Genomic DNA, 23,239 nt, shown 5'->3' on the forward strand with positions numbered 1-23,239 from the left:
CTCCCCAATTGGATAGGAGGGGGGACGTGTTTACAGGAACGATCCCCTGTATTTTCCTCCTGCAGCACCTGAAATCCAGCTTCTACTCCCGTTGGCATTCAGCTGCTGCAGAAGAAAAATACAGTGGATAGGTTCCTGTAAATGCTGCCCCCACTGTTCCTTCTGCAGCCCAGGCCCCCCTGTATGCTCCCCTGGTCCCCATCTTCCTTACAGCACTGCCAGCTTCCTCTCCTCTCTCTTGCTCCAGCTGCTAAGGGAGATTGTTTCAGGATAGAGAGCTGGAGAAGTGGATGGTAAATTTGTAAGTTACCATCCCCCTCCTTTTCTGAATGAACACAGTGGGGGGATTTACTAAAAATGGAGCGTGCAAAATCTGGTGTAGCTCTGCATAGAAACCAATCCGCTTCCAGGTTTTTTTTGTCAAAACATATTTGAACAATCTGAAATTAGAAGCTGATTGGCTATCATGCAAACCTGCACCAAATTCTTAGTGCGCCAGTTTTAGTAAATCTCCCCCAGAGAGTGATGGGTTTCAATCGCTCACTGTGCTCATTCATAACTGAAGCATAGTAAACTGTGTCTACTATGCTTCAGTTTGGGAATGATTAGGAATACTATGCAGAGCTCTTTCTCTTTCTGTGCAGCTGAGGCTGTAGACATGAGGACTGAGTCCTCAATCTCCTTTTTTCTGTCTCAAAGGTGAGACATCAGGGATCTGTTTAAACCCCTAAAATTACACCAACCCCCCCTCCCCGCCCCCAACAGGGCTGCTAAAATAAAATTGTACAAAATAAAAGAATAAAATACTACTGACACTGTCCACTGCCCTACTGACACCAACCTCTGCCCTACTGACATGTCCACTGTTCTACTGACTGATACTTTTAAAGTAGGCTAACTTTATATTTTTTACATTGTCATTTGTTTTATTATATTTTTCTAAGTTGTCCTTACTATTTAGTTAATGCTAATTTCTATTAAAAAAAGGGTGTTGAACCCTGGTGATCTTTGATGTTGTTCAGGTAGATCTCCACCTCTTAAAGTTTGCCTACCCCTGCACTAAAAGCAATGTTGAGTGACTAATAATCTTATTGGTTACATTATCTTATGCTTGTGAAATTATTTCAACTACACTTTTGTCTTATCTCTAGGATGACATCTATATTCATGGTGTCCTTTCTGCTTTGCTTTGCTTATGGGCATGCTACTTTTCTATGTATGCTGACTGAATATACCATGTACGTGGAGATGGAAGAGTGTAGTCACTGCATTGCCATCAACACAACAATATGCTCTGGATACTGCTCAACTAAGGTACTGTCTGTCATGTTAGACTGACCATTTTAATATCTGTATGTATGGCAACCCCCCCCCCCCCAAAAAAAAAAAAACCTCCGACTGCAAACCAGAGGGAGATTAGATATACTGGCTGCCAAATGCTTGGGGGTGTAGTTCTAGTGTGCTAAAAATCATGATCTATCATTCTCATCCTTGCCCTGGTTGCCAGCAGGGATAAGCAAATCTGCCAGAACAGTTGTACAAATCTTGCTCAAAATTCAAAGTTGCTAACTTTCCAGAGAACTCCATTGAGATCAAGGGGGTAAATCTTGTTATTCAATTCTTGTCATTTGTAGGGCTAATAAGCAAACTATTGTCAAACAAAAGACATAGAGGCAGGCACTGCATTGTATGAGTGCCATAATAAAAGAAAAGAAAAATGCAGTGGCAAGAGGATTTTTTTTTCATGTAGTTTTTAGGGTGCCATTGAAAAAACACCACCTTTAAAACTCCTTTACAGGCTTGGGACATACCATTAAGAGACAGTATACTCTGGCAGTGCATATTTTGCTGTGGAATTGATTTCCTGTACAATAAGCTTGGCTTAAATACTGCAGCAACACCCCAATCTGAATAAATTCAGATAAAAAAGTACTACTAAACCCGCTTTGACCTACAGAAATAACAGTCACAGCAGACATAAAAAGCCATAGGAAGGTGCTTTTTTAACAAGTTACAGCTAAAGCAGGTATAGTTTGGTAAAAATTGCCCAGTGGAACAACACTTATATAGCGCTGTCAATTTACACAGTGCTTTACATATATTATACATTCACATTAGTCCCTGCCCTCAAGGAGCTTACAATCTAAGGTCCCTAAAGCCTCGTACACACGATCGGATTTTCCGCAGACAAAGCGCCAGACTTTTGTCCGAAGGGCGTGTGCCGTGAACTTGTCTTGCATACTAATGGTACACAATTGTCGGCCAACAAACATGAACGTAGTGACGTACTACGTGGAATTTCAGCTCTTGAGCGCCACCCTTTGGGCACCTTCTGCTAATGTCGTGTTTGGTGAGCGGTTGATTCTGAACATGCATGTTTGTACTTTGGACTTTTGTGTGACGGACTTGTGTACACACGGTAGAAAAATCTGACAACAGACTGTTGTCCGACGAAAATTTACTAGACTGCCATCCAACATTTGTTGGCGGAAAGTTGGCCAACAATTGTCTGATGGAGCGTACTAAAGGTCAGATTTTAGGCAAACAGTCTGTCATCACACAATTCCCGGACAAAAATCCGATCGTGTGTACGAGGCTTTACTCACATCCATACATATACTAGGGCCAAATTAGACAGAAGCCAATTAACGTACCAGCAAGTCTTTAGAGTGGGAGGAAACCCAAGCAGGCACACGGAGAACATGAAAACTCTGTGCAGGTAGTGCCGCGGGATTTGAACCAATAACCCTAGTGCTGCTAGGTGGAAGTGCTAACCACTTAGCCACGATGCTGCCCCATATTACAGTTTGTGTACTCATTTTTATTGCAGCAACACACTGCATCATCTTAAAAAATGCCTTTCATTTTAGGAATCAAAAAAGATTGCAGCGCTCCCTAACAAAGTCCTTAAGTGCAAAAGTCCATATAAACAAAAATGTTATATTGCTCCTTCAGAAGTATTGATCAGGAAAAATGGCAGCTCACCAAATGCAGGTGCTGTCTCACTTAAAGTGTTAATAAACCCAGGACCCTGGTCTCCCACAGTACACAGAAATGCAATTATGTTAGTACATATAAACTGCTAACTACCTTTTCTTATCAGCAATATAGAGCAGTCTTGTGACTTGTATCAGTTCCTAGTAAAGCTTGTAGGAGGAGTTTTCATTCTCCCCTGATCCTCTGTTCGGACAGTGCTGATCTCATACACCCTTCCCCCCCAAAAATACAACTCTCCAGCAATACACACCAAACTGAGCATGTGCAGCCTGTCCCATGGCTCTGTAAATATCAGGTTATTTTTTGGAGACAGTGGAAGAGGAGGGGGATCAGAGAGACAGGATCAAATAGCCTTTATACACAATGCAAAGGATTAACCACTTAGGTTCCACAGTGAGTATAACAAGCATACTTTACTGCATATACAGACTGATTTTACTGTTATGGGTTTAGTAACACTTTAAGAGAACAGCTAACACACATTGTGCAATTTGTAAACAAATGTACTCCTCAACGACCTCCCTCCTATGGTATCAAATGGTATAGTCTCCTCAAAATGTATGTGATGTGACCATAGAAAATAAAAATACACTTATAGTGTAGTAATTCTTTGAAAACCACTATATAGAATAGTGAAAGTAAACACCCATGCCAGAAAAAGTATTTGATATTAGTGCTCCACTCTGTCCCCCCACATGCAGTGCAAATTCACCACGTGTGAATGTGCTGCCATTTAATACACAGCCAAACACACTCTGCAGGAATGAATGGATGAATCCTTGTATCATAGAATGCATCTTCTGCAGGGATCTCCAGCTCTGACTTCTTGTAGGGAGACAAACAGCCGCTCTCACCTCCAAATGATACCATCAAACAAAGAAATAAGGTATCATAGTGTAGTCGTTTATTCAACAGCTTTTATAGACAGTATTGCAGCGATAGAATTAAAATACCAATATAAAGTAAAATGCCGCTTGTTAACATCCAGTGGGCTGAATGAAAAACAGATTCCTCCATTCATACAAGTGAGGTGCATGGAGGAATGCCCCCCCCCTGCTGTCAGAATATACCGATTTGATTGGCTGCAGCCCCTAATTGACAACATGTCCTTGGAAGCTGCCCCCACCGGAAGAAGACAGCGATTATCACTAGCGGCTATAGCAGCTGCTAGCGATAATCGTAAGAGAATCCGGCAGGCTGGTTGTACCCAAGTTGATTGACCTGCTAAACCAGCCGAGATTCGAACTGCGTATGGCCAGCCTTACTGCTCTTAATTGAGACAAGTACACGCTATAGAAAGATATGCTTTGTTCATATTTCATGTCTGAGTTTACAACCACTTCAACTTGCATAAGCTTATATCTATAGTTATACATTAGTGGTCGTTTTTTCTTTTGAGAAATGATCTTTTCCATTGAGAACTGCAGTAAGTTGCCTGCCTTTTTTTAAACGTATTAAAAAAAACATAAATATTTCATTTGCTAATATAATTCTTATAAAAGAACAATAAAGAACTAAGCTCAATGCACCTTTTGCCAGTAATACTTGCTTTAATTTCCTTCACAGGATCCTAATATGAAGGGAAATTTACCGGAGGCCAAACTGAATCAGAACATCTGTACATACAATGACTACATTCTCAAGACGGTTTCAATTCCCAGTTGCCCAGTGCATGTCAATCCACACTATACCTATCCTGTAGCACTGAGTTGTAGGTGTGACAAATGTAACACAGGCTATATTGACTGTGTACAGGATAGTATTGAGTCTAATTACTGTACAAAGCCAAGGAAGCCAAAGGATTTCTTCTACAATTATGCCAAAAAATTCATTGGCCATAAATTTAAGTAAACCTGTTGTAATGGAACACTGCATAATCCAGCATGTCTCTGCAACAGCAGATGCCATGAAGTGCCTTAACATACCCTCTGCTTGCCAAATGTAGCTCCAGGAAGTCCCCACATCTGGGCCATATACAGAGACCCATCTTTACAAGCTGTGTTCCAGATCAACTCGCAGCAATTTCAGCATCTGCATTTTTGGAGCACCCTAGGTTCAAGAACTTCAGGATATGTGTCAACAGCTAATGGTTCCTGCCATTGCATATTCTTGCTGGTTTATACAGGTTTACTTTAACAGATTTCAAAAAAATATATCCAGGTTTGCATTTGTTTAGAGAAGCAGATAAGTTTGAAATATATTTTAATTAGTTATACAGTTTCACTGTTTAAAAAAATTAGATAAAATATACTGTTTTAACGTTCCTTTTACTGCAGAAAATTGAACTAAAATCAATATCTATAATCAAACTGCATGTCTCCAAATGTGTTTTTACAATTTCAGGAATATATGCATATTTCCATGAGCTTTCTCTGACTACTGACCATAAATCCAGCCTTAAAGCGGTATTAAACCATAAACCAAAAGTGTAATATATTGCAGCTTACCAATCATTAGATGTGGCGGATGCATGCGTTTCATTGTGTAGGCTTTTTTACCCTCTGTTTTCACCTGGTGATCTGGCCAGTAACCCATCTCCAGTATTAGAGCCCCCCCCCCCCACCTGCACCTTTGGACAGCAGCATTGTGAGTCTGGATGGGAGGGATTTAGATTTAGATACACCAACAAATCTAAGCAAGACTCCAGCTAACACTTTCTAAATATATTAGATAAATAAAAGCCAATCATGGTAGCACCCCTGTCAGTGGTAAAAGGTCTGTCTCATCCCTGTAACTGCTACATTTGCAAGAGTGTGTTAACAGACTTACTGGCTGGATCACCAGGTGAAAAAAGAGAAAGAGAGCCTAAAAAAGAATACTAATGCAGCCATCACATTTTAGATTAGGTAAGCTGCAATATAATAAATGTTTGCTTGTGGGTTTATTACTGCTTTAAGATTTTGTACCTGACCCAGCAAAGCATTATACATATCACGGCAAAATATATGGCTAAATGCAAACGCAGATAACTACATTCATTTTTTTCTGTCAATTGTAGCCATACATGTTCTCTCTCTGCCCTTGGTTGTTTCCTTCAGTGCAGTATGTTAACTTTGCCACCTTTTGGCTTTGGGTTTTAGAGCAGTGAGTGATGCCTTACACATATCCTCTCACACAAATGTCTTTCCCTGCAACCCTAAGGCCCATGTCATGATAGTGATTTACTGGCTACAACACACCAGCAACAGAACTGCACTCATCCTCCCCAATGAAATCATTCCCTAAACCTGGGCTCACATATGTGTGAATTGGATGTGTTTCACTCGGCATCCAATTCACATAACATGTGAGTGTGACCGGCTTTTAATGGAGTCGGTTCACACATGTCCAGGGCTACTGGTGTGCGAATTTGAAAAGGGTCCTGTGTGTTTTTGGGTTCGGATCAGGTGCAAATTCAGGGAAAAATTTGCACTTGAATCGCACCTGAACCAGTGAACACAAATGCACAGGACACTGGATTGCAAACCACAGCTGGACCTGTGTGAACCCAGCCACAGTGGTGGAACCATGAAGTTGTTGCTCCCTTGTTAGCAATCAAGATTCTGTAGCACTTGGGCCAACAAGGGAGCAACTTTCAATGGGAAGAGTGACTACTGCACCTCGGTATTTCAGACGCGGGTGAGATTTTACCAGCTACAGAGTCATCAGTGTAACACATGCCTAAACCAGACATTGAACCTCGACCAACCCTTCACAGTAGCGTAACATTCACCCTCCCTCTGTAAGCATAACCCTGTTCTTGTATACATAGCTTTTCTGTACTGGGATCCTCTGTGCCCTTTGCTGTAAAAGAGTTCAGGCCTTTAATTTCAGAGTCAAACCATAGCTTATCTAAGTTTGGCAATGGTCACTGCAAAGATTTTTAGCCAGCAAAGGTGAAACTGTTAATGTGAAACAGTTCTGATAAATGCCTGAAAAAGTCTACTTGCAATGTTGTAGGCAGGTTTCGTCTAGACAGGTTTTTCCTGTGTGAATCAAGATCAAAAAGGAAATCTAACATCGTCTTTTAATGCTGTATGTCTCTCTGCTGAGGTGGTAAAACCCTTTGTAAAGTGATACGAAAGCCAAAATTTGGCAGTTGTCATCAGAACAGAAAATCTTCCACTGGGGATGTCCGTTCTAGTGACTGGTGTCTGAGAAAGAATTTCACCTCACTTTGTAGAAATTTTCTCTTCCTGTTGTGTCTCCATGAGAGGAAGTTTAGGGAAAATATTCCAAACGGGACACAGGCAGTAAAAAAAAAGATATCAGTTAACACGTGTGGTTTTAAAAAAATTGGTGAATTACTTAAAGAATAATGCAAAAAAATATAAATATAGCACTCGCAAACACAATATAGTGAAAAAACACAAACATAAATATATATAATAAACATAAAAGTCCAAATAAAGTGAAAGTGCTCCAATCCAAAGTGAAGAAAAAGAAAAATGCTTCAGAGATATTCAGGTGTGCAACAACACCCCCTCATGTGTCCCCACTCACCGGATCCGGACAACTCCCAGCTTTTCAGTCTAGGGGTCACTTTAGATTTGATAATAATATCCAGGAATGGCGGATTTGGTGTCAGGTTATCAGATCAAAACTTCTTTGTGAAGGTTCTCAGCCGGGCAAACAGGTACCCAAAAATGAAAAAGGATTGGACGGATAGTTCCCTGTGGGTGGGCGAAACGCGCTGACGTAATTTCCGGCATTAACATCACTTCCGGTCTCGTGGAACGCACGCTGGAAGCGCAGTTTTTTGCATTTGCATTGCATTTTTGCAGCTCCATGTTTGTGCCTGTTTTTATCTTTTGCAAGTATCCATTCTCATGTGCAATAAAGACTTTTTTAATGGTGCTTCACTATCAGTCCAATCCTTTTTCATTTTTGGGTACCTGTTTGTCCGGCTGAGAACCTTCACAAAGAAGTTTTGATGTGATGACCTGACACCAAATCCGCCATTCCTGGATATTATTATCAAGTCTAAAGTGACCCCTAGACTGAAAAGCTGGGGGGCGCCCAGATCCGGTGAGTGGGGATACAGGAGGGGGTGTTGTTGCACACCTGAATATCTCTGAAGCATTTAAGCTTTTTCTTCACTTTGGATTGGAGCACTTTCATTTTATTTGGACTTTTATGTTTATTATATATATTTGTTTTTTTCACTATATTGTGTTTGCGAGCGCTATATTTATATTTTTTTGCATTGTATCAAGTGATTAGCACTTTGTGTATAGCAGCACGCACTTATTCATATTTTTGCACACCATTAGCACAAGTATATATTTAACATCTTACACTTGTATTTAGGTTATAACATGTATCTAAGCATCCACATCCCACCCCCAGAGCCCCCTCCCCACAACAGCGTGCAAGGGTTCCTCTCCCTCACACAGCCATGTCATTCATTCTAAGAGATCTGTAAATGAACAAGATACAAGTTTTGTCTGCCCTCATGGCACACAGACTTATCAATGAACCACGAGTTTGGTAATCAGCAGACTTGTAGTCAACTGACATTTCCTCCAGCCCAATAGGTGAAAGCTTGTACAGGCAGAGAGCTAGAGTAAGTGTCCGCAGAAACTTTAGATTGCACCCATGATCCACTGATCATGAGTGTAATGCTTTGAAGGTTCCTATGGAAAAAAATTAATAAATGCACTTTTTTTGCCCTGCAAAAATATGAGCTTTTTTTTTCTTAAAGGTGAACTTGCCCTTTAAGTTAAAACTGTACATTAATGCATAAATCTAAGTGACTGCCAACATGGGACAAACAAAACAGCTCAAACTGATACCTTAGGACAAAGTCTGAGTGAAAAATCTGTGAAATTTTTAAATGTGGAAGCATCATCAACCTGCTTAGTTATATGTTTACGGTAGATTACTGGATTGTCCACAGTAGAGTGTAGAGACCACTTGTCAGCAACTCCCCTTGGAAAAGCAAAACACTCTTCTACATTATTGGAGGAGTCCCGTGACTCTGCCCGTTGGTTCCCCTCCTTGTGAAGGATGGTTTTACGAACAGAATGTAATGGGAAGGTCCTTGCAGCCACATCTCTAGACCCAATGTTAGGAAAGGCAGGCTGATCACCTAATTGCAGAGGACACTGCGTTCAATAAGAGAATCAATGACTTCTTGTAGGGCTATGTCATATAGAACTAAAAACGGGGCACTTCAGGCAAAGGCTGTGCAGACTCTGAATCAGAGATAGTAATGGGAGCTTCAGACCCACCAAGGGGCAGAGGTCCAGTAGCGGGTTTGCATGTAGTGCATAACAAAAAGTGCTTAGAAACCTTGGGAGGAGATTTTTGTATTAGCTGCACACAGACTGTCAAAAAATCCAAAGTGAATATCAAGGGTCCTGTATCCATATGTGAGGGCTGAGCCTCACATCATAGAGCTGTAATGACGTTGCGGCACAAAGAGAAACTAGATACAGAGAATGGATGTCTGTAAAGACAACCAAAGGGTAAAGGGACTTTAATGGTGTACTACCCCTCAAAAAAAGTACACACATGCATTGGTTAAAATCCAAAATTGTATTTATATCAAATCATACCAGCAGACAACTTGCTATGTTTAAAGCAAAATAGACAGAAAAAAATGTTTAAAAACAATGCACATCATGAACACAAATCTGAACAAAACCCTTATATATTTTGCAGCATCTGCTGAAGACATATCAGTTACTTTGCACTTCTCCGGAAATGGCTGTATAAATACTGCCCACCAAATATATAGCAGTCCAATTTATCGCATGGGACCAAAAATATGAGGGTTTTTGACTGTTTCACTCCCTTCCTGCCCAGTCCATTTTTCAATTTTCAGTGCTGTCACAATTTGAATGGCAATTGCTCAGTAATGAAACGCTGTCCTGAAATTCCATTTTTATAATTTTTTAAAGACAGGTAGAGCTTAAAGCGCCACATTCTTTTTCTACATCAAAGCAAAAAAGACTGAACATTTAAATAAAAAACATGTTTTTCTGTTATAAAACTTTGCAAATAAATAATCTATCTTCATTAATTTGGGCCAAAATGTATTCTGCTACAGTACTTTGGTGAAAAAAAAGTGTATATTTTTTAGTCTGTGTGAAAGTTATATAATCTACAAACTATGGTATATACTGTATATATTTGAAAAATGGTACATCCTGATGTACTGACTGCTTATGTCATTTCTTGAGGCTCCAAAATGTCAGGACAGCAAACATACTCCCCAAAATGACCCCTTTTGGAAAGTACACAGTCCAAGGTATATAGGAAAGGCATGATGAGTTTTTTGAAGTTGTCATTTTTTTCCTACAATTCTTTGGAAAATGATGAAAGTAAATAAAATGTATTTTGTTTTCACAGCATTGTCATTTTAACAAGTTATTTTTCCCACACAGCATAGGCATATTTGAAATTACACTCCAAAATACATTCTGCTACTCCTCCCGAGTATGGCGAGACCACATGTGTGGCCACATAGAGGGGTCCAAAATTCGAACAGATTCTTCAGGCATTCTAGGGGCATAAATTACACATCTAATTTCCCTTACACATTTTTGGAGGCCCTGGAGCACCAGGACAGTGGAAACACCCACACAAAGACCACATTTTGGAAAGCAAACACACCTATGTATTTTCTGAAAAAACATAGTGAGTAATTTGAAAATACATTTTTGGAAGTTTTTCCATGTTTTTGGAAAATAGAAGAAAGAAAATGAAGCTGTATTTTTTTCTTTTTTACACAACGTTGTCAATTATTATTATTATTATGATACAGTACTTCTAACACACAGCATGTACATAATTAGACCATGTACCTGACATTGAAACCTGTGTATCATAAAAATCAAACAGCATTGTATAGAAAACAATGTACTGTTATGCCTGGTACACACAATGAGATTATTGGATGAATGATCATCGCAGTTTTAATGAAATATGTTGTAATGTATTTGTACTGCATTTTTGAACGACAACGGATTAAACTAATTTCGTACGATCTGGTATTGTACGAAAACATTTTTTGTGCATGTCCGATCGGATAATATCAGATGCGGTCATGATTGGCTCTCAAAAGCTCTGTTCTAACGATCCGATTGTTGTACGATCGCTTCGAAAATGATTGTGTGTAGGGGCCTAATGGTCAAGTCTGTGCAAGTGGTCAGTGAATAATAGCATAGTGTATCTTCACCTAGAGCAGCCCCTGTTCCTAAAAGCCAAGCAAGCCTAACCCAATGGCACATGGCTGCCTCATGGCACAATTCATTGGCCAGGTAGTACAGGAGGCTGAACAAAGGGAAAACAAGTGAGTTCCTGTGGTTTCAGTAGTGCAGTTGTCTGCAGAAGATGAGTGGGACTGGTGTCTTGCAGGAATGAAGCCAGTGGAACATGCAGATGGGTTAGTACTGGTGCTAGACAGACGTGGTCAACAAATAGGCTAAGGATTGGTCCAGGCAGGTACATGCTCAATAAACAGGCCAGGGTCAGTACAGGCAGTAGACAGAGACATGGTCACCAAATAGCCAAATGATTGGTTCAGGCAGCAGGCAGAAACATGGTTGATTAACAGGCCAGAGTTAGTTCAGGCAGAGGTAAACGATAATCAGCCTCCTGGCTCATCACAGCACTGTTGTTCTGACTTCAGGAATGGCCCCACAGCCCACCTCATAGCACCCCTGCACTTTTGTACACCAACTCTACCTTTTAACAGCTTTCCCTGCACATTCACAGCTCCCTGCTTCTCTGGCCCTGTGGATGAGGATCTCAGTCAGATAAGACCTGGACACAGGGGGGTTGATGCTTCTTCTCACCCAAAGCTCTTCAAAGCCTCCGGACTTCAGACCCTGATTTGGGAATCCCAGAAAAAAACAAAAGCTTAGTTTTCTCCATTCGGAAACAATATTCTGGAGCCCTTCACTCTGCATATGCAAGACCTTTGCCTTGCACTGTCACAACAAGTAAAAGATCAGTTCAGGCAGAAGGCAGAAATGTGGTCAATAAACAGGTCAGGGCCAGTTCAGGAGAAAGGCAGAGGCATGGCCAGTAGGCTGGCAAATGGTTGGTCCAGGCAGCAGGCAGAAATATGGTTGAGAAAACAGGCAAAGGGTCAGTACACAAGACATCAGGTACAGGGAAATGCAGGTAGTCCGACACATGAGAAATATCTTAACTATGCCTTCACTAATATCATAGTGAGGTATGGTAACAACAGAAGCAGTCTCCTATGAAGAGGCAAGGTTGTGAGGGACATTGGGGACAATAGTAATGGTGTCACACCTTGAGTTGTACATGGCAAACTGGAACAGGTATATACAGGGTTTCTTTCTCAGAGAATAGGTGCAGAACCCCCCCCCCCCCACACACACCATGCCCAAACCCCTCTCCCACCCACACCTTCCTTAGAGGAGAGAAGAAAATGGAGCCAAATAATGGTAATAAGTTAATGCTTAGAACAGCGTATCACACAAGGCGCATAGTTCAGAGATGTGCAACACGTAAAGTACAGGAGTACATAACACACGGGGCTCAGGAGTGTGTATTGTGCAGTTGTGAGAAGTGTGTATTACACATGGCGCAGAAACAAATAAATCAGCAAAAGGGACAGTACTTACATTTAACCACTTGCGGACCGCCTGCCGTCATTATACGGCGGCTGTTTGAAGTGGAATACTGTTGTTATGGCAGAAAGAAAGCTGCCATATCCCTGGTATCCTCTTCAACCGCGGACGTTCCTCTTTTAGATAAAAGTGGGTTCCGCGGCGGATTTGCCACAAGATTACTTTCATTGAGGGTGGGAGAGAGAACCCCTCCTGCCGCTCCGATCGTCTCTGCCGCTTACCGGAGCAGTCGGTTGCAGCAGAGACGATCGCGTCCTTTCCCCTCCGAGGATTGTTGCCAAATGAGGGAAAGCTCAGCTCCATACCATTGGATGACGGAAGCAATGTCAAACTTCACTTCCGTCCAATGGTCTTAAAGGGGAAAGACATTTATTTTTTTATTGCATTCAATTGTAAATGTGAGATCTGGGGTCTTTTTGACCCCAGATCTCACATTTAAGAGGTCCTGTCATGCTTTTTTCTATTACAAGGGATGTTTACATTCCTTGCAATAATAATAAAAGTGACCCAATTTTTTTTTTTTTTTCAAAAAGGACAGTGTAACAATAAAAAGTAAAATATGTGAGTTATTGCCGCAATCGTTATGCCCTGTACACACGATCGGACATTCCGACAACAAAATCCATGGATTTTTTCCGATGGATGTTGGCTCAAACTTGTCTTGCATACACACGATCACACAAATCTTGTCAGAAATTCCGAACGTCAAGAACGCGGTGACGTACAACACGTACGACGAGCCAAGAAAAATTAAGTTCAATAGCCAGTGCGGCTCTTCTGCTTGATTCCGAGCACGCGTGGAACTTTGTGCGTCGGAATTGTGTACACATGATCGGAATTTACGACAACGGCTTTTGTTGTCGGAAAATTTGAGATCCAGATCTCAAATTTTGTGTGACGGAAATTCCGATGGAAAATGTCCGATGGAGCCTGCACGCGGTCGTAATTTCTGACAACAAGCTCCCATCGAACATTTTCCGTCGGAAAATCTGACCATGTGTACGGGGCATTAGAGTGAGAGCAATAATTCTAGCACTGGACCTCCTCTGTAACTCAAAACTGGTAACCTGTAAAAAATGTAAACGTCACCTATGGAGATTTTTAAGGGTCAAAATTTGTTGCTGTTCCACGAGCAAGCGCAATTTTGAAGCATGACATGTTGGGTATCAATTTACGTGGCGTAACATTATCTTTCACATTATAAAAACAAAATTGGGCTAACGTTACTGTTATCTTATTTTTTTTCCAAAAAAAAATGCGCTTGTAAGACTGCTGCGCAAATACAGCCACCATTTTATTCTCTAGGGTGTCTGAAAAAAAAAAATATATATATATGTAACTTAAATAAATATATATAAAAACAAAGTTACTTACTGGTAACATTCTTTCCTGGAGTCTTTCAGGACAGCCACCAGAGAGACCTTGTCTCCTCCTCTCTGCAGGAAACACCGTGCCAGCCCCCTTCAAATTTCCTCCTCCCCTGCTGGTTGCTCAGTTGTTTTAAAGCACCTCCAGTCTGCTGGAGAGACACAAGAACACGTGATACACATAATCAACAAAATACGACAGTTCCTGTTTCAGGAAATCTCAAGTCATTTATATATTCGGGTGGGTACTAGTGCTGTCCTTGAAAGACTCCAGGAAAGAACGTTACCAGTAAGTAACTTTGTTTTTCCCTTAATCATCTTTCAGGACAGCCACCTGAGAGGATAAACGAGCACTTACCCCTAGGGCGGGACTACAGCTTGTAAGACCTTGCGTCCAAAGGCTTGCTCCTTTGCCGACTAGAGATCCACTCTGTAGTGCTTGACAAAGGTATCAAAGGTCGACCAGGTTGCCGCTTTGCAGATTTGCTCCGGCGTTGCTCCAGCCCCCTCTGCCTGTGACGTTACTATTGACCTTGTCGAATGTGCCCTAATGCTATCTGGGATCTGCCTACCTCCCAAAATATAGGCCTGGCCAATCACCTCTCTGAGCCACCTGGCTATAGTGCGTCTTGAGGCTCTCTGGTCTTTCTTAGCCCCTGAAAATAAAAAACGGAATCTGACTTCCTGAAAGGTTTGGTTTCCTTTAAATAATGTAGGACACACCTCCTTACATCTAACTTATGGAACTCAACCTCCTGTTTTCCAGAAGGATTTGTACAAAAAGAAGGTAAAATAAAATCTTGACCTCTGTGAAACTTTGAGGCAACTTTAGGCAAAAAGGCCGGATCTAGCTTAAAAACTATACGATCCAGAAAAATCTGACAAAAGGGAGGCCTGGTTGATAAGGCCTGTATTTTGCAAACTCTCCTGGCGGTCGTGACCGCCACCAAAAAAACTGCTTTAAGCGTCAACAATTTTATTGGACAAATTTCTTGTGCTTCAAATGGGTCCCCTGTCAAGGTTTGTAGCACCGAGAGGTCCCATTTGGGAAAGGGTGATCTCTGTACTGGCCTTTGTTTGCTCAAGGCTTTGAAAAATCTGACTATCCATGGATTGGAAGCTAGCTTCTTTTCCTGATAAATAGAGATTGCCGATACCTGACTCTTTAATGTACTAATGCTCAGGCCCTTATCTGCCCCACACTGTAGATATTCTAGGACCGCCTCTAAGCTTTGTACTGCACAGGAGTTCCCTATACACCAGTTGTTAAATCCTATCCATACTTCTCTATATATGGTGCGAGTCTCCACCTTTCTACTATTCAGCAATGTATTGATCAGCCGGTTTGAGAAACCCTTAGCCTTCAACTGCTCCTCAGAAGCCAGGCTGCCAGGTTCCACCTTTCTACCTGGGGACACCACACTGGTCCCTAAAAGAGGAGATCCTCTCTGATTGGTAGTAAGCATGGAGGTTCTACAGCCAGTTCTCTCAGAATAGAGAACCATGGTCTTCTGGGCCAGTGTGGTGCAATGAGAATCATTGAGGTATTCTCTGTTCTGAGCTTTCTTGGTACCGCTGGTATGAGTACTGGTGGAGGGAAGGCATAACACTTTGTGAACCTCCATTTCTGCGCTTGGGCGTCCACCCAGAGTACTCTGTCCTTCTTTAAAGAGAAGGAGGTTCTGACTTTCGTGTTTTCTTTTGATGCGAATAGGTCCACTTGCGGAACTCCCCATTTTTGTGTAATTATCTTGAACACTTCTTGGCTTAATCTCCAGTCGCCTTCTCACAATCTCCTCCTACTGAGATAGTCAGCTACTTGATTGAGTTCTCCTTTTAGGTGGACTGCTGGCAGGGAAAGAACGCATTTTTCAGCCCAATTTAGGATCCCCTCTGCCAGGGACCACAAATTTCCGCTCCTCGTTCCTCTGAAACGTTGTTGGACTGGATCTGTAAATGGTGACCCTTCAGTTGTTCCTCAAAGTGTTTGGGTGCTAGAAAAACTGCCTTTAGTTCTTTCCAATTCGATGATCTTTTCATTTCCTTGTCTTTCCGCACTCGTTGTGTTATCTGTGGGCCTAGATGGGCCCCCCAACCTACGCCATTTGCATCTGTAGTCATTACTTGAGTGACTGGTAAGATCCACATCTGTCCTCTGGTTAAATTTTCCAGCTTTCTACACCACCATAAAGACCTTTTTACTTGTGTACCTGGGTGTCTAGTGAGTCTTGTCTGTGATTCCATATTTTTAAAACAAATATCTGTAGTAATCGAAAATGCAATCCTGCCCATTGTACTGCCGGATTGCTGAGGTTAATAGTCCCAAAGCGGACATCGCCCATCTTATTGTGCATGGTTGGTTGTTTTGTAGCATCTTTGTTGCTTCTTGAATTTTTTGTACTTTTTCTCTGGGTAAAAACACCTTTTGTTGTTTTAAATCTAGGATGTACCCCAGGTACGTAATCTGCTGGGAGGGGAGCAGGTTAGACTTCTCTAGATTTAGTAACCACCCCAGTTTTTGTAGGAAATCCTGGGTGTATCTCAGATCCTTGGTTAATTTTTCTGGAGTGGTGGCAAAGATCAGAAAGTCATCTAGGTAGGTGATGACTGTGATGCCTCTGAGTTGGAGTGTCGCCAAGGGTTCTGTCAACACTTTTGTGAATATTCAAGGCGAAGATGAAAGCCGAAAGGAAGAGCCTAAAACTGAAGGTGGCAGGTCTCTTCCTTTGTTTTTATTGCCAGTCTTAGGTATTTTTGCTCTATTGGGATGTGTAAATATGCATCCTTTAGATCCAGGGAAACCATGTAGCAATTTGGGTGTAATAGTGCCTTTACAGAAAAGATTGAGTCCATCCTGAATCGTTTGTAGGTCACTGACTGGTTCAAGGGGTTTGAGATTTAGTATCGGTCTGAATTTCCCCAAAGGTTTCTGGACCACAAACATGTCGGAGTAAAAACCCTTGCCAATTTCTTCTTGTGGTACATAGCTTACCACTTCTTGTTCTATTAGTTCCTTTATGGCTTCCAATAGACCTCTAGCCCTTTCTATGTTTCTTGGTAGTTCCGTGGCATAAAACCTGCTTGGGGGTAGGGTTGAAAATACCAAAAGATAACCCTGTCGCACGATTCTTAGTATGAATCGGCTTGAGGATATCACCTCCCATTGTGGAAGGAAGGCCCCCAATCTTCCCCCCACAGTGACCAACTTGTTACTGTTTGTTACGGGTTTGCTCGGGACGAAAAATTGCTCCTCCTTTGCCTTTCCCTCTCTGGTTCCAGGGTCTCTTTTTATTCTTAGCCCTGGGTGGTCCAAAGCGAGGCCTCATATCTGTTCTTAGTCTTTTCTTTCCTTGTTGCGGTTGCCCCCAGGTTTATGCTTCAACGGAAATGCTTTCTTTTTATCTGCTGTGCGGTCTAGTACTTTTTCCAATCCCGGCCTGAACAACAAGTCCCCTGTTAGTGGGATTCCACAGAGTTTAGCCTTAGAAGCGCCGTCCATCTGCCAAGTCTTTAATCACAAGGCTCTTCTTTCGAAATTTGACAAGGACCTTGCAGCCATCTGTACTGACTTCGCGGATGCGTCCGCTATATAGGCAATACCCTTGAGAAGTGTAGGAAAGGATGATAACATTTGCTCCCTTGGTGTTCCCTCCCCAATGTGGGCCTGTATCTGTGTAAGCCAGAACTCCACTTTTCTGGCCACCACAGTCACTGCCATAGCTGGCTTTAGACTCCCTACTGTAGAATCCCATTATTTTTTCAGGAGAGAATCTATTCTTTTGTCCATTGCGTCGGACAGCACCCCCCTGTCTTTGAAGGCTAGGTCTGTGTGCCTCAAGACCTGGGAAAATGCTGCACCTAGTTTGGGAACCTTGTTCCAAACCAACGCAGGGTCATCCGCAAATGGAAATCTTCTTTTTAAAGCTTTTGAAAAGAAGGGTTTCCTCTCCGGATTCTGCAATTCCTTCTTTATTGTCTCTACTAAGACCTCATGGACCGGGAAATTTTTCCTTTCTTGTTCTCCTAGGTCCTGGTACATTTGGTCATGTAATGTTAGGGTCTTCTTTTTGGGTTGCATACCTACGGTAGATGGCCCCCCAGGAGGCTTTTTACTTCCTCCAGTGAAGGTTTATACCAGGAGGGTTTTCTGGAATCACCTTCCAGAGCTTCTCCCTCTGATTCCTGGGAGCCGGAAGCTGCACTATCTGGCTCCTCCTCAGCCTCCTCCCTGGAGGCTTCTGGTGGGCCCGCACTTGTGGAGGGTACCTGCGACTTTGGCAATGCTACCTGTTGAAGTGGTAGAGGAGCAGTTTGAGACTGCAGGATCTGAAAACCTGCGAACAATCTTTTGAAAGATTGAAAGGTATTGGCTAGTTCTTTAACTGAGGCTGCTAACTCACTGCCTTGTTCAGTGGAATGTTCCTGAACTACCTTGTCTATGCATTCCTTACATAGCATCGTTACCCAGGAGTCCCTAAGTGTGGTTTTTACATGAAGGGCACCTCCTCTTGGACTATGAGGTGGTTTAGTTTTGTCTGTTGTTTTGCACTGAAATACATAAATACACGTATCAAAACATATTCAAGCTTAAAGTTCCCTGCACATATTGCAGGTGTGCAGTTTTTTAAAAAGAACAAACGTGAGCTTTCTTTCTCAGGGCCCCATGTTTTACCCCATGTTTTCTGGCACTGAAGATATACCCTCCCCTCTGCTGTAAAGGGTTGGTGGGGTGAGTAATAAGCTAAGGGGAGCTCCTCCCTAGGTCCTTGGAGTGACTGGAGCTGGCCTTCGTTGGAGCAGTCTGCCGTTCCTCTGCTTCAGACATGTTCAGAAAGGTCTTGCCCTTGTGCCGCCAGTGGAGCCTAATGCTGTCTCTACAGCAAATGTGGCTCTTCTCCAGTTCTCGCCTGGCTCCTCTTCAGTGATCCGTGGCCAGAACCAGAAGCCGCGGGTCAACCAGAAGTGCCCGCCCCTTCCGCCGGACGTGACGTCACTCGCCACCTGGCGAATACATCCACTGAGCCCGGCATGGCTTTCTTCTACAGCAAGCGCGCTGTGATGCCTCCGATGCTTGCTGAAAAACATCTCCTGTGGGGCTCAGCAAAGATGTGGGAACGGGACCTTCTTACCGCACTCGGCGCTGAATCGGGGCCCCTCTGCTTTCTCCTGCGCCCGGAGTGCGGACAGCGGCATTTGTTTGGCAGGTAAGCCTTTTCTGGCCAATGGTCCTAGAAGCTCTGTACCCCTTCCAGGACATCCACCTGAGCTTTTCCCTGGCTCACTGGACTGGTTCCATATCTGTGTCTCCCCCCTGGAGGAAACACAATAACTGAGGAACCAGCAGGGGAGGAGGAAATTTGAAGGGGGCTGGCGCGGTGTTTCCTGTAGAGGGGAGGAGCCAAGGTCTCTCAGGTGGCTGTCCTGAAAGACGATTAAGGAAAAACTCCCTCTATCAGCTTCTGTGTTAAGTGACAGGTTGGAAAGGAGAAGGCTGCCAGAGGTGCAGGAAATCCACTCCCCACTCCTCTCTGCACAATTCCCCCCTCCCCCCACTTTCTCAGTTCTCCTCTCTGCACAACCCCCCAACCCACACTTTCCCAGTTCTCCTCTCTACACACCCCCCCCCGCTCAAACTTTCTCAGTTCTGCTCCCAGGACAAATCCCCCCCACTTCCACAGTTCTCCTTTCTGCACAAATTCACTCTCCCCCACCCAATCCTTTTTATTCTTAGCTCCCTCTCCTCTTCAGGAAAGCCACCCCAGCTCTACATATATGGTATGCACAGGCCTTTTTTTTTCCAGCACAGTACAACCTGATTATCAGACAATTTTGGACTGGACCGTGCTTTCCTTGGATTTCCTCTGAGGTGTCTTGGTGGATAGAAAGGACATACAGTACTCCCTTACCCTCTCTCCTACCTACTATCCTCTCTTCTTCACCCTCTCCTTTTCCCATGCCCGATATGTTGACATCCTGACAAGTAAATAGGATGCCCACGTCATATACCAATTAACTACCCAACTCATGAAATACAACCCAGAGACAAACGAACTTACCAAGCACGAATAACGATCAGGCCCTTACACATTAAATGATAAATACATCACTCAGCTGACAGAGTTCTTCCATAAATTGCAAACCAACTTTCTACTACACATAAAATTTATCACGGAACGTAGAACACACCTCCAATGGATTCTCAGTTTTAGGGCAGTTTTAACCTATCTAAGGATACTTGCGGGGTACACACCCCCTTATTACCTAGGTAAATAAGTTTATTTTCCCTAAGCAAGGCTGGGAATTCTCTTAAGGGAAAAATTGTTTACTTTAACAATCCCATGTTTAATGTAACATATCTGCTGTAATGACTTTATGATCTTCAATAAATGAAACAAAAAAGAAAGGACATACAGCCCAAACATCCCTCCATTTAGGGGCCAAAATTTCTTCATTCTGCAAGCTGGCTGACTCCTCACTTTTCAGCTTTGTGGCGACTAGTCTTTATGGGAAGCCCTCGCGATTTGGTTACACTCCACCACAAGTTACAGTTTGCTGTAAGGTGGTATTCCTGATGAAATAGGGGTAATATAAAAGATCCCAAACAATTTTTTTCCACTGCTCCCCATATAAGTTGGGCATCCAGGGAGCTCCAGCTGCTAACTTTCCCTTCATAAACCTGGTAGTCATACATATACTCCGTGACCCTCCCACGAAGTTTGTATAACTTCACACCATAGCTGGCAGGTTTACTGGAGATATACCGTTTGATGCCCAGCCTCCCTGTAAAATGGATGAGGGACTCATCAACATAGATATGTTTATCAGGAGTATAGATCTAAAAAAATCTTAAGAACAAAAAAAAATTGATAAGTGGCCTATTTTAAAAAAGTTTGTCATATGCAGATTGATTTCGGGGAGGGCACAGGGAATTGTCATTGAAGTATAAAAATCTCATAATTATTGCATAGCGTGTCCTAGACATAACAAATTAATACAGTGGCCTATGGTAAATGGGGTTTGTGTGTCAATAGGAGTGCACAATTTTTTTTTGGGCGAGTCCCATCTTTAGGATAAGGTCAAAAAAGATTTAAAATTCTTTAATTGTGATAGGTTTCCACTCAAATGGATGGGCAGAAAATGAATTTGGATTATTGCCAATGTATTGCTGGGCATATAGATTACATAGGTCCACAATTAAGTTGAATAACTCAATCGGGAAAAAACAAATAAAACTGAATGGGTGCAAAATTGTCGGTTTCTTTCCGAATGCCTAGCTGTGTTTTAAATGTGGGTATGGTGTGTGCTGCTGAATTAGGAGGATATAAAGGATTTTAAAGTGCCTCTGGAACACTAGTATGGCCCCTAACCCTTTGTGGCTGTGACACTCCACTACTTGGCCTTTCATCCAGGTGTACTATGCTGCTGCTCCCCACTTCACCAGGATGTACAGCGCTGGTGGTGGTTGCCTGCTGCTGTTCAGAATTTTGTATAAACCATTTCCTCCTTGAATCAATTAATGAACTGCTGCTCTCCACGGTTTCATATTCAAAATCCGAATCTGCAGCTCCCTGCTGCTCTCATCTGTCATACTAAGAATCTGAAAGGCTAACTTGCTTATGTACAATTGTTTGGACATGGCCTTTAGGTTATGCTAGATCTGGTGACACTGTACTGGTATGATGATGATCAAGTATAGTTGGGATTGTTGGGTGTTACAGATGTGTTTGTACAGTAAAATCACACTTTTCACAGTGACATCATGGTAAACTCACAACAGATCACATTGCTGTGGGCACATAAGTGGCTAGAGTGGGAGGACATACGGGCACGCCCTCCCACACAGCCGCAAATGTTTAGTGGCCGGTTGGGCACTGGTTTAAGCTTCAATCACACTGCAGTGGATACAGAAGAGCATTTCACTAAAACCAGCCATACGGGGCTCAAACTTCAGTTAATTCCAGCTGAATTTTCAGCTTTGGCCCTGTCAGCACCACCTGGTTTGACAAAAGTCAATAGAAAAATTGAAGAAGCCGGGTGGAAAACTGTCAGTCAAGTAGCAACTGCATCCTATCAAATGCAGTCACTGTTCCAGTATTCAAATAGCCATGGGTACTAAGGCTGCTTTAACACCGTAAAAATTCCTCCATATATGCGCTGTTTAGCGTGATTTCAGGAATATAGCCATTTTCCCTCATTCAGTCAGAGGGCTGAATAAGAGAAGTCTATATGTGTATACCTAGCCTTAAAGTGGATATAAACCCGGTTCATGAAATTTGAGCTGGGCATATATCTGTAGTGTTTTCTTATCGCTCTTCAAAGCACTATGTTCCGTGGCTTTCTCCCGCTCCGTTCTTCTGTTATCAGCATAACTTCTGACAAGTTCTCCAACTGTGATAAAACCAGTTCCTGGGAGGTTGCTATAAATATTTTAGCAGAGAGCTGAACTATTCACAAAACATCTCTGCAAGTCTCTGCCTATGTGGAGAGGGGGTGTGTGCCTTTCCTCCAATTAGCTGTCCTTGCTGTATGCCCAGACTTCACGCCCAATGCTGCAAAGGAAGAAAAAGATCTAACACGATCTGAACTTTATAAAGAATATATAAAGATGAAGACAGCAGATATACATGTAAAACTTATGTAGGGAGATTTTTTTTATCTCTGTATCACCTGAGGCTGTTCACTTCACTGGGTATATGCAAGGGTTCACATCCACATTAAGCTGGCCATAAGTTATACAATTTTCTTATTCAAAGTCCTTTAGATTTACATTTAACTGTAGTGCAAGGGCCTGCCTGATTGCATGCACATTGAAAGGGTTCAGGTAGGACCTCATATTATATGGTTTTGGTAAATCTAAAAAAAAAAAAAAATTGCACAACAAATGTGGGTATAATGTATGGCCAGCCTTAGTTTCTTGCATGGACACAGTGGGGATGGGGGTGACTTACTAAAACTGGTGCACATAGAATATGGTGCATCTGTGCATAGTAACCAATCGGCTTCAAGGTTTTTTTCTCAAAGCTTAATTGAACAAAGCTGAAGCTAGACACTGATTGGTTAATATGCACAGCTGCACCAGATTCTGAGTGCACCAGTTTTAGTAAATCTCCCCCAATGTTTCATCCATGTGTGGAATTCTGTCCCAAAAGGGGTGCTCCCAGCCAAATGCACCACTCCAGCCATTTGAGGGGAGCTTGGCATCAGTCAACCTGCCAAAATGTCCATAAACGTCCATAGCATGAACCAGCTCTAAAAGTCAAAACAAAACAAAAACACAAACAGGGG

General features: G+C 42.5%; 1 protein-coding gene across 1 annotated transcript; it reads left to right on the forward strand.

Annotated features, from left to right (window-relative positions):
* The first annotated feature begins 834 nt into the window (after positions 1-834).
* Positions 835-5,306, forward strand: TSHB (thyroid stimulating hormone subunit beta). The gene is made up of 2 exons (XM_073617980.1): positions 835-1,314; positions 4,564-5,306. The coding sequence occupies exons 1-2, from the start codon at positions 1,108-1,110 to the stop codon at positions 4,846-4,848; spliced, it is 492 nt and encodes a 163-aa protein (XP_073474081.1). The 5' UTR covers positions 835-1,107; the 3' UTR covers positions 4,849-5,306.
* The last annotated feature ends 17,933 nt before the right edge of the window (positions 5,307-23,239 follow it).

Source organism: Aquarana catesbeiana, linkage group LG02, assembly GCF_042186555.1.
Source record: "Aquarana catesbeiana isolate 2022-GZ linkage group LG02, ASM4218655v1, whole genome shotgun sequence".
NCBI classification, from domain to species: Eukaryota; Metazoa; Chordata; class Amphibia; order Anura; family Ranidae; genus Aquarana; species Aquarana catesbeiana.